The sequence below is a fragment of the Nerophis ophidion genome, linkage group LG27 (assembly GCF_033978795.1).
Source record: "Nerophis ophidion isolate RoL-2023_Sa linkage group LG27, RoL_Noph_v1.0, whole genome shotgun sequence".
Classification (NCBI taxonomy): Eukaryota; Metazoa; Chordata; class Actinopteri; order Syngnathiformes; family Syngnathidae; genus Nerophis; species Nerophis ophidion.
Genome location: NC_084637.1, coordinates 25512624 through 25524193, shown reverse-complemented (window position 1 = coordinate 25524193; position 11570 = coordinate 25512624). Strand labels below are relative to the sequence as shown.

Here is an 11570-nt window from a genome sequence, read left to right as displayed (position 1 = left end):
TTGCAAAACTCTTCTGAAATGTTTAATGAAATTACACAGCATAAATAGTTGTTTTTTTGCTTGTGCTAATGTGTAAACCAGGGGTCTTGTTCATCAGCCACACCGGTTACACTGAAGGTTCTGATATCACTGTGAACCCACACCAAACAATAATGACAAACATTTCTGGAGAACATCCTCACAGTAACACATAAACGCAACATAACAAATGCAATGCATCCATGACTCTTACTGCTTATATTATACACCCCGCTAGCACCAAAACCGGCCCCCCCACCCCTCCGTGCGTCAGTTGAGAAGGGCGGGGTTGTGGGCGCGGAGATGTATAATATAAGCAGTAAGATTCATGAATGCATTGCATTCTGGGTATTTGTTATGTTGCGTTTATAATGTGTTACATAGCCGATGTTCTACAGAAATGTGTTTGTCATTCTTGTTTGGTGTGGGTTCACAGTGTGGCACATATTAGTAAGAGTGGTAAACTTGTTTATATCACAACCTTCAGTGTAACTTGTTTATGGTTCCAATCTCGTCTTGTGTGACGATAGAGGCAGCAAAATGTTTCAGTGCTGAAAGTAATAACTATTATAACGTTTATTTTGTTAAATGTACTTTTCGTGATGGTATCCTCACATCACACAATTTTTTACTGCATGCCATTGGTAAGCGCAGGAGTGAGAAGAGGTTTTAAATTAATTAGCGCCCCGGCAGGCTTTTCAAGGAAATACGCTATATGCATTAAGTGTTAAATCAAGGCTAAGGCAAAATATCGAGATATATATTGCGTATCGCAATTTGGCCTAAAAATAGAGATATTAAAAAAAGGCCGTATTGTCCAGCCCTAGTTCAGTGTAAATTAAGAAAACAGCAAGAGACGGTTAAGTGTAAAATAAATTAGCAAAGTAAGGTTCGGTGTAAAATAGGAAAATAGCAAAGAGTTTGTGTAAAAACATATATATACCAAAAGAAAGTTCAGTGTAAAATAGGAAAATAGAAGGTTCAGTGTAAAATAAGAAAAAGGCAAAATAAGGTTTGGTGTAAAATAAGAATATTGCAATGGAAGGTTAAATGTAAAATAGGAAAATAAAGGATGGTTCAGTGTAAAATAAAAAAATTGCAAATGAAGGCTCAGCGTAAAAAAAAAAAGCAAAACAAGGCTTGGTGTTAAAGAATAGAGCAAAGGATGTTCAGTGTAGAATAAGACAATAAAGAATGGTTTAGTGTGAAATAAAAAAATAGCAAATGAAGGTTCAGCGTAAAATAAGGAAATAGCAAACCGTAAATTTAGAAGAAAGGAAGATTCAGCGTAAAATAAGAAAAAAGCAAAGGAAAGTTCAGCGTGTCCTTACGTGTCAGTAAGGCCGTACGCCAAGTCCAACATGTCCATCTCTTCATCTGTGACAGGGCCCAGCTTCTTGTAGACGTCCTCGTCAAAGATCAGATGGCAGGTGGAACACGCCAGCGTTCCCTCGCACGCTCCTGCCAGCCAAACACGCGCACAAACTGAGTCCCACGTGCTCACTTTGTGTGCCATCTGGCAAGTTTGAGTCACAAACCATAGCCGTCAAAGTCGAGGTCCTCGTTGATGACGACGTCGAGCAGAGAGTCCCCGGGAGAAGCTGCAACTGTGATCTTCTCGCCGTCGCGATTTACGAAGTGGATGGTCACCTTGTTGTCTGACCTGGCGACAGGAAGTGAGAAAGACGTTGACTTCCACCCACTGATTGCTCCTCAGACCATGTTCTAATTAAAGCATATTCCTTTAAAGCAAGGGTGTTGCATGCGGGACACTAAAGGAAGTCATTTTGATATTTTCATATAGTTTAAAAGGAAACCTAAAAAAAAAGAAGTTGTATACAGTAGTACCTCACGATATGAGTTTAAATTGCTTCTCTGGCACAATTATAACCTGCAACATTTCTTTCAGCAGGAAATACATACTTTTAAATGATACATATGTAAAAAAAAAATGCAATAGATGTAGTGCAAACTATTACTGTTGCAATAATACAGTATATCCCCCAGTTACACCTGTCAAACACACCATCAACAGCTTCTCCATACTTTCATGGATAAATCTTTCGATATTTTAACGTGCTTGGCTGCCGTTGACTCATTCTGCTTCAGTATGGTGCAGACTAGCAGTCCTTCCATGAGTATCACCCACTTCTTCTCACTCACTCCCTTCCTTGGAAAAACAAAGTTATGTCCATATTGAGCTATAAGCTAACGCTAGCAAGTAACACTGGATGTTTTAGTCGGATCTTACATCGTCGCTACGCCAACTTGTGGTGGGGAGGCTCGTAACATGGGGTTTTGTGCTTGCAAGCTAAATCACAACAAAGCCGAGAGACCACTCTTATCCCAAATAACTTGCAAGTCCGGGCACTCATATCACGAGATATCTCTTTATATTTAAAAACAAAACCTTAAAAAACCTTTTGATTGCTGACTTATGATGATACATCGCGGGTTTGTCTCTGTGCGATATAGAAAATGACTATCATATTGGAGTATACCTTCTCACGCAGTTACTTTTAGTCGCGGGCATTACACTGCAGCCTCTTATCACTCTTGTGTCTCCTTCTCACAGACAAGCGCACCTTCTTACATACATCACACACTGTCGCGTCATACGCCCTCGCATGAGAGGTAGCAGCATGGGTAACATTAGCTGTGATGCTAGCGGAGCCTTGCGAGTGGTAATACAAGAGAAAGAAGGTGCCAATCTGGTAACAAATGAAGGAAGAATTAATTTCTAAGAAAAACAGCACATCGTCTGGCGGTGGCTTGGCTTCAAACAGGAATATGTCGAACAAGAATGCGGCAAAAGCGTTGTTACAAAAAGTAACACCCACTGCTAATTTGTAGCATCATTTAAAAAGTCCCCAGCTAGAGAATGAAGAGTGCTGGAAACTGCATGTCAACATCTCTGTTCGGTGCCATACCCACAAAATGCCAAAGCAGATCGTATGAAAAAAATAGTCAACAACAGAATTTAATAACATCCGCAGAAAACTACCACATAGCGAAGGACATACACTATTTGATTTCCTTTCACGCAGCTAATTTTTCTTTGACAGTTATTAAAATATTTTGTGTGACATCATGCACAAAAGTGCACTTTGTTTTAAACCATTGTAGTGGTGTTCTGTACAAAAAGTGTACTTTAATTTAGTATTGTTTTGATATTTCATCTTAGTGACATCATGCACAAAAGTGCACTAATAGCTTGTTTTAAAATGTCTGACAATCTTGCACTTTCAGTTTTGGAAATAACATGAATGTTTTTGCCACTGCTTAATTAATACAGTTTTGGTCAATTGACTTGTGGGTTTTCCTCTCTGCATGAAAGTTTAAAAATGAGCATATATTAATGCAGTATGAACAATAATGTTTTAATGTAGAAAAGCGCTATACAAGTACAACCCATTTATCATTTCTTTATAATGTAGACACATAGAATCATCATACTGCTGTGATTATATGCATCAAGTGTTCATTCAAGGCTAAGGCAAAATATTGAGATATATATCATGTATTGTGATATGTCTTAAAAATAAGATATTAAAGGCCATATCGCCCAGCCCTATTATGACCCATACGTGCACCAAGTAGGCATACAGATGACCTAAAAAAAATTATATTGTCAAAAAAAAAAAAATAAAAAAAAATGAATTTTTGAAAATCAATCAATTTACTGAGAGAAAAATAAAAATATCGGATGTGATGAAAGTTTTTTTAGCAACCCTAATTATACACTGTATTGTAGTTTGTAAAAATAACAATAAATACTTAAATATCTGCTTGTCACATTTACTTACAATTTCGAAGTAAGTTATCCATCAATTTGTACGTAGAAAAATCAAATCACCAAATGCATAGGCAATAATATAATGAGGCAATGATATTTTTATTTTCTCACATTCATGGTAACAAGTGGCCCTCTGAGGGCAGCCATGACTGCAATGTGGCCCTCCATGAAAACAAGTTTGACACTACTGATCTACATCAACAATATGATTTGTCTGAGTGGCTGGACTATACAGATAGAATAAAAAAATTAAAATTTTTTTTAAATCGATTAAAAATCGTTACAAAGCATTACATTTAGTTCGAAAACCTTTTTTTTTTTTCTTACACTAATTATTTGTACTGTTCCAGACACAGCATCTCTTCACAATTAGCAACATTTAATTTCATCATTAATAAACATTTCCGCCTTCTGCTCTGTTTTTCCCTTTTTCGGGGGTGGGAGTTAATTTTATTCTTACAATGAAGCACGTGCAAATAAAAATGAGTACCTGGATTTTTTACACCTCCGCAAAAAAAAGACTGGAATTGTTTAACATCCATCGATATTCTACTGCTTATTCCCTTTGGGGTTGCGGGGGGCGCTGGAGCCTATCTCTACACCCTGGACAAGTCGCCATCTCAGCACAGATACAGACAACATTCACACTCACACACAAGGGCCAATTTAGTGATGCCAATCAACCTATAACATGACAAATTGGGCAATTCAGTCAAATTTTGGACTCCAGTATTTATGTATCCTTAATGTTTATGATCAATGAGTCTTTATTTAATTTCTTTAATTATGTATCTTTTTTTTTTTTAACCATTATTCCTTTAACTCTGTACCGTCGGTTTTTATGACTTCCTGTTTGCTAATTGATGTCTTTTTTCAACACCTTGCTGTGAACATTTACAAATAGAAGTAGAAGGATTTTACAAGCTGTACTTGATCTTACTCCTTTCCAGAAATCTTAAACATGTCTGAAACAAAACAAACTGCAGAGTCTTCGTCAATACTACACTCTTTCTTGTACTACTTGACCTTTTAAGACAAAACCTGCCAGGATTTAGTAGTAAATCCTTCAAGCTGCTCTGGCATGAGTTCACACAAACAAAAATCACTTTGAAGCAAATAATCCAATTTGTATGAGAAAAAAAAACAACAAAGAAGGGTACTGCAGAAGATGGTATTGTAGGCACAGAGGGATGGAGGACATGAACAAGGCACTAAGGACTGAAATGAACATCATTCAAGGTTCCTCAAACCTCCCAAGTAGAAACCAACTGCTTTAACTCATCTTCTCCTAAAATGTCTTTCATGTGTGATTAGATAAAACTTTTTTTTTAGCCAGCTGGCTGACCAACATTAGTTTTCATCAGTACATCACTTTGAGTCCGGACCAAACATGGTGAAACTGCGTTTTATGCTCCTAAAATCTGGCATAGTCTTCCTAAAGATGTGAGACAGGCTTCACTGTTGGCAATGTTCAAATGCAGCCTGAAAACACTAATTTTTTGTGCATATGACAACTGAAAAACCGCCAAAACATTGAGCTACATTGACTTTATAGTAAGAAGTTGACCGAAATAAGTCCATAACTTTCTTAGTATTCATCACAGAAATATGACATTGGTATCATTGAAATCATCTTTACAAGACCTGTTTGACAATTCTGGTTTCATGTAAATTACATTTTTTAAATTTTACACAGAGCCCCCCCAATTATTTTAGATGATCGTATTGTACATTTATGTCCAGCAAGAAATCTGCATTCTAAGAACTCCTGCTTATTAGTGATTCTCAGAGCCCAAAAAGAGTCTCTGGCAACAGTTGGAAATGCTACTTCAGTTGAAGCATTTAAGTCCCATCTTATAACTAATTTGTATGCGCTAGCCTCGGGCTGGGCGAAATGGACAAAAAAAGTATCTCGATAATCGATATATTTTTCTGTGAAAGTCTACAGTTGTGATTAAAATTATTCAACCCCCACACAATTTTGGTGTTTTAGCAAGTTGGACATTTATTCCGTATTTTGTTTATAGTCATATCAAATAAAGATGCATTAAATAGACAAATGCTCGCCCGGAAAAGGGTGGAGTGCCATCTCCGGGTTGGGGAGGAGACCCTGCCCCAAGTGGAGGAGTTCAAATACCTAGGAGTCTTGTTCACGAGTGAGGGAAGAGTGGATCGTGAGATCGACAGGCAGATCGGTGCGGCGTCTTCAGTAATGCGGACGTTGTACCGATCCGTTGTGGTGAAGAAGGAGCTGAGCCGGAAGGCAAAGCTCTCAATTTACCGGTCGATCTACGTTCCCATCCTCACCTATGGTCATGAGCTTTGGGTCATGACCGAAAGGATAAGATCATGGGTACAAGCGGCCGAAATGAGTTTCCTCCGCCGTGTGGCGGGGCTCTCCCTTAGAGATAGGGTGAGAAGTTCTGCCATCCGGGAGGAACTCAAAGTAAAGCCGCTGCTCCTTCACATCGAGAGGAGCCAGATGAGGTGGTTCGGGCATCTGGTCAGGATGCCACCCGAACGCCTCCCTAGGGAGGTGTTTAGGGCACGTCCAACCGGTAGGAGGCCACGGGGAAGACCCAGGACACGTTGGGAAGACTATGTCTCCCGGCTGGCCTGGGAACGCCTCGGGATCCCCCGGGAAGAGCTAGACGAAGTGGCTGGGGAGAGGGAAGTCTGGGTTTCCCTGCTTAGGCTGTTGCCCCCGCGACCCGACCTCGGATAAGCGGAAGATGATGGATGGATAAATAGACAAATGCGACTTCAATTACAACATTATATTTTGTAACATACCAAACAGTGTCATTTCTCTTAATATCTCATTGACAAAATTATTCAACTCCTTGACGATCATAACTCTCAAGAACAGAATTTCAATAAGGTCTTTTCAATCAGGTGTTGAAAACACCTGTAGATGTGATTAGAACCATAACGAGCAACAATTAAACTGATTGAAAAAGACTGACGCTCAGCTTCTTGTAGATGGTCAATGGTGTATTTGCAACATGGTGAAGTCCAGGGAGTGGTCAAATAAGTCGAGAGGAGGTAATTTCTCTTCATAAGAAAGGATATGGATATAAAAAAATAGTAAAGGCATTACACATTCCAAGAGACACAGTGGAAACACTACCTGGGCGTGGTAGAAAGAGGATGCTGTGTGCGTACAGTGGTGAAAAACCCCCGGGTAACAGCTGAGGAACTACAACAGGACATTGCAGAGGGGGGAACGCAGGTTTCGTCCCAGACAATAAGGCGCGCACTACGAGATGAAGGCCTCCATGCCAGAACTCCCAGGCGCACCCCACTTCTGACTACCAGGCACAAGGAAAATAGACTCCAGTATGCCAAAAAATCATCTGGGCAAACCCCAAAGGTTTTGGGAATCTGTTCTATGGAATGATTAGACAAAACTGGAACTCTTTGGGCCTATGAATCAACGTTATGTCTGGAGGAGAAAAAATGAAGCTTACAAAGAGAAGAACACCTTGCCTACTGTTAAGCATGGTGGGGGGTCAATCATGCTCTGGGGCTGTTTCTCTGCCTCAGGTACCAGGAATCTCCAGCGCGTTCAAGACATTATGAATTATATTTCCTAGCAGGATATATTAGCTGCAAATGTTATGAAGTCAGTGACAAAGCTGAGGCTTGGGAGACGTTGGACCTTCCAACAGGACAACGATCCCAAGCATACCTCCAAATCAACAGAGTGGTTGCAGAAGAAGGGCTGGAAGACTCTGGAGTGGCCTTCACAGTCGCCAGACCTAAATCCTATAGAAAAGCTGTAGTGGGACTTGAAGAAGGCAGTTGCAGCACGCAAGCCCAAGAATATGAATGAACTGGAGGCCTTTACCCAAGAGGAATGGGCTAAAATACCTGTAGATGGTTGCAAGAAGCTTGTGTCCGGTTATGTATCACCTTTGAAGGATGTCATTACTGCCAAAGGGTGTTCTACTAAGTACTAAAGATGCATGTAACTAGGGGGTTGAATCATTTTGTCAATGAGATATTAAGAAAAATTTATTTTTTGGTATTTTGTAAAATACAGTGTTAAGATCTACGTTCCCATCCTCACTTATGGTCATGAGCTTTGGGTCATGACCGAAAGGATAAGATCACGGGTACAAGCGGCCGAAATGAGTTTCCCCCGCCGTGTGGCGGGGCTCTCCCTTAGGGATAGGGTGAAAAGCTCTGCTATCCGGGAGGAACTCAAAGTAAAGCCGCTGCTCCTCCACATCGAGAGGAGCCAGATGAGGTGGTTTGGGCATCTGGTCAGGATGCCACCCGAACGCCTCCCTAGGGAGATGTTTAGGGCACGTCCAACCGGTAGGAGGCCACAGGGAAGACCCAGGACACGTTGGGAAGACTATGTCTCCCGGCTGGCCTGGGAACGCCTCGGGATTCCCCAGGAAGACGAAGTGGCTGGGGAGAGGGAAGTCTGGGTTTCCCTGCTTAGGCTGTTGCCCCTGCGACCCGACCTCGGCTAAGCGGAAGAAGATGGATGGACAGTGTCACAATTTATCAATCAATCAATGGTTTACTTATATAGCCCTAAATCACTAGTGTCTCAAAGGGCTGCACAAACCACAACACAAACCACTACGACATCCTCGGTAGGCCCACATAAGGGCAAGGAAAACTCACACCCAGTGGGATGTCGGTGACAATGATGACAATAATGACAACCTTGGAAAGGACGAAAGTAATGAATGTCGAGCGGGTCTAACATGATACTATAAAAGTTAAATCCATAATGAATCCCACACAGCCGCGAGAGTCCAGTCCAAAGCGGATCCAACACATCAGCGAGTCCCGTTCACAGCGCAGCCAGCAAGAAACCATCCCAAGCGGAGGCGGAGCAGCAGCGCAGGGATGTCCCCAGCCGATACACAGGCAAGCAGTACATGGCCACCGGATCGGACCGGACCCCCTCCACAAGGGAGAGTGGGACATAGGAGAAAAAGAAAAGAAACGGCAGATCAACTGGTCTAAAAAGGGAGTCTATTTAAAGGCTAGAGTATACAAATGAGTTTTAAGGTGAGACTTAAATGCTTCTACTGAGGTGGCATCTCGAACTGTTACCAGGAGGGCATTCCAGAGTACTGGAGCCCGAAATGAAAACGCTCTATAGCCCGCGGACTTTTTTTTTGGGCTTTGGGAATCACTAATAAGCCGGAGTCCTTTGAACGCAGATTTCTTGCCGGGACATATGGTACAATACAATCGGCAAGATAGGATGGAGCTAGACCATGTAGTATTTTATACGTAAGTAGTAAAACCTTAAAGCCACATCTTAAGTGCACAGGAAGCCAGTGCAGGTGTAATGTGATCAAACTTTCTTGTTCTTGTCAAAAGTCTAGCAGCCGCATTTTGTACCAACTGTAATCTTTTAATGCTAGACATGGGGAGGCCCGAAAATAATACGTTACAGTAATCGAGGCGAGATTTAACAAACACATGGATAATGATCTCAGCGTCTTCAGTGGACAGAATGGAGCGAATTTTAGCAATATTACAGAGATGAAAGAAGGCTGTTTTAGTAACGCTTTTAATTTAAGTTGCATTTGTCTACTTGACACATCTTTATTTGATACGACTGTAAACAAAATACGGAATAAATGTCCAACTTGCTAAAACACCAAAACTGTGTGGGGGTTGAATAGATTTGATCACAGCTGTAGTCATCATTGTCACTGACGTCCCACTGGGGTGAGTTTTCCTTGCCCTTATGTGGGCTCTACAGAGTATGTCGTTGTAGTTTGTGCAGCCCTTTGAGACTCTAGTGCAGGGGTAGGGAACCTATGGCTCGCGAGCCATATGTGGCTCTTTTGATGACTGCATCTGGCTCACTCATAAATTGGAGCTGACATAAACACGATAAGTAATGAATAATTCCACTTGTAATCACAGTGTTAAAAACAACGTTCAAATTATAAAATATTCTCATGCACACTAAATTGGCCCTAGTGTGTGAATGTGAGTGTGAATGTTGTCTGTCTATCTGTGTTGGCCCTGCAATGAGATGGCGACTTGTACAGGGTGTACCCTGCCTTCCGCCCGATTGTAGCTGAGATAGGCGCCAGCGCCCCCCGCGACCCCAAAAGGGAATAAGCGGTAAAAAATGGATGGATGCATTCTCATGCATTTTTAATCCATCCATCCATCCATCCATTTCCTACCGCACCTGTTCAAGAAGTTGCGTTAATGGTAAGAAGTTATTTATTATTGATTAGTGTGGGGCTTGCCCTCCTGGGGGTTCTTTAGACAACCAAGCACCGACATGAGAGCCTGTTTCAGGGTGACAATATTGTTTTATTTTTCAATAAGCCTCTCAGTTGCTTTCCAGCAATTGTCTTTTTCTTTCTCGCTCGCGCTCTGGCTCCATCCCCAACCCCGTCTCTCCTCCTGGCTGCTGCTTATAACAGAGCAACAGGCGATTAGATAACAAGGCCCAGGTGGGCCGTCGACGCACCTGTCGCTGATTTCGAGGCCGGTCATGGCACACCCCGCAGGCCACACCCCCTCCACAGTTAGCTTCTGAATAACAATGTTATTACAAGGAATAAGAGACCCATTGTACTCTAGAAATGTTGGTCTTACTTAAAAATGTACGTGTTTAGTTGTGTTGAGCGTTGAAAAAAATATATGGCTCTTACGTAAATACATTTGAAAATATTTGGATTCTTGGCTCTCTCAGCCAAAAAGGTTCCCGACCCCTGCTCTAGTGATTCAGGGCTATATAAATTAACATTGATTGATTGATTGATTAATGTCCGGCAGATGTCAGTATTTAGTGACACAGTATCAGTACAGTTTTGCAATGTGTCGAAACGATACATGACGCCTCATCAACCCATCATTACTACAATTTAACTTCTTTTACAGAAAAACAAGCAGATGTGTGTTGAGTCAACGACCTACCTTAACGGCTGCGTTCCGGTGACGAAACTCCGGTGACCTGTCGCGGGTGTCCTCGGAGCCCCGCGGTGTACGTAGTCCCGTAACCCCACGTGGGCTATTCTTCTAAACGCCGTCAGCACCGACGCCATTTGAAGCACAAAGGTGGTGCAGGACGACACAGTCTGTAAGGACGACACACACTCTTTAAGGCAGCTCACAAGACTCTCACTTGGGCCGACAGCCAGCTAGCTAGCTACTTAAAGTGTCACACACACACATTGCGTAACTTCCCGCAGCTGCGCCTTGATTGTACAGCCCGGGCGGAAGCAAAGCAGGGCGTGACAACAACCGCTTTAAATAAACAAAAAAAAAACAACAACAACAAATAAACTCGCCTTACAAGGACGACACTTTACTCAACCTGTCAGCTAAAACAAATATTTGACACCGTCTAAGCATTTCTTGGTAAGTAAAAAAAAAAGTGGTCGAAGGCAACTTCCGGTTAAGGTTTAGAATTAAAAGCTTTACTTGTGCCGACTTTTTTCGAACCACAGCTCGCATTGTTTGCTCCAAACTGGAAATTGTCGTGCCTTATTTAAAATGAAAGACTGTCTGGATTAAGCCCAATCATGAATGTATTGTGGTTGGTAAAGATAGTATTTTACTTTTATTTTGAAGGCAAAACTTCCATATTCATTTTCCGGATTTATTTCGCCTCAGTGGTCCCCAACCACCGGGCCGCGGCCCAGAAGAATTTATATTATATATATCCATCCATCCATTTTCTACCGCTTATTCCCTTTTGGGGTCGCGGGGGGCGCTGGCGCCTATCTCAGCTACAATCGGGCGGAAGGCGGGG

General features: G+C 41.8%; 1 protein-coding gene across 2 annotated transcripts in view; it reads right to left on the bottom strand.

Moving 5' to 3' along the window:
* LOC133544376 (adrenodoxin-like) overlaps nt 1-11120 on the bottom strand; it is a 37299-nt gene extending 26179 nt beyond the window's left edge. The window contains exons 1-3 of one of the 2 annotated variants that reach the window (XM_061889617.1): nt 10733-11120; nt 1557-1681; nt 1350-1479 (exon numbers count right to left, since the gene is read on the bottom strand). In XM_061889617.1, coding sequence (XP_061745601.1) covers nt 1350-1479; nt 1557-1681; nt 10733-10860 — 383 coding nt within the window. In that variant the 5' untranslated portion in view covers nt 10861-11120. The remainder of the gene's footprint in view (nt 1-1349; nt 1480-1556; nt 1682-10732) is intronic. The other variant, XM_061889616.1, reaches the window with a different exon arrangement.
* Between the last annotated feature and the right edge of the window lie 450 nt (nt 11121-11570).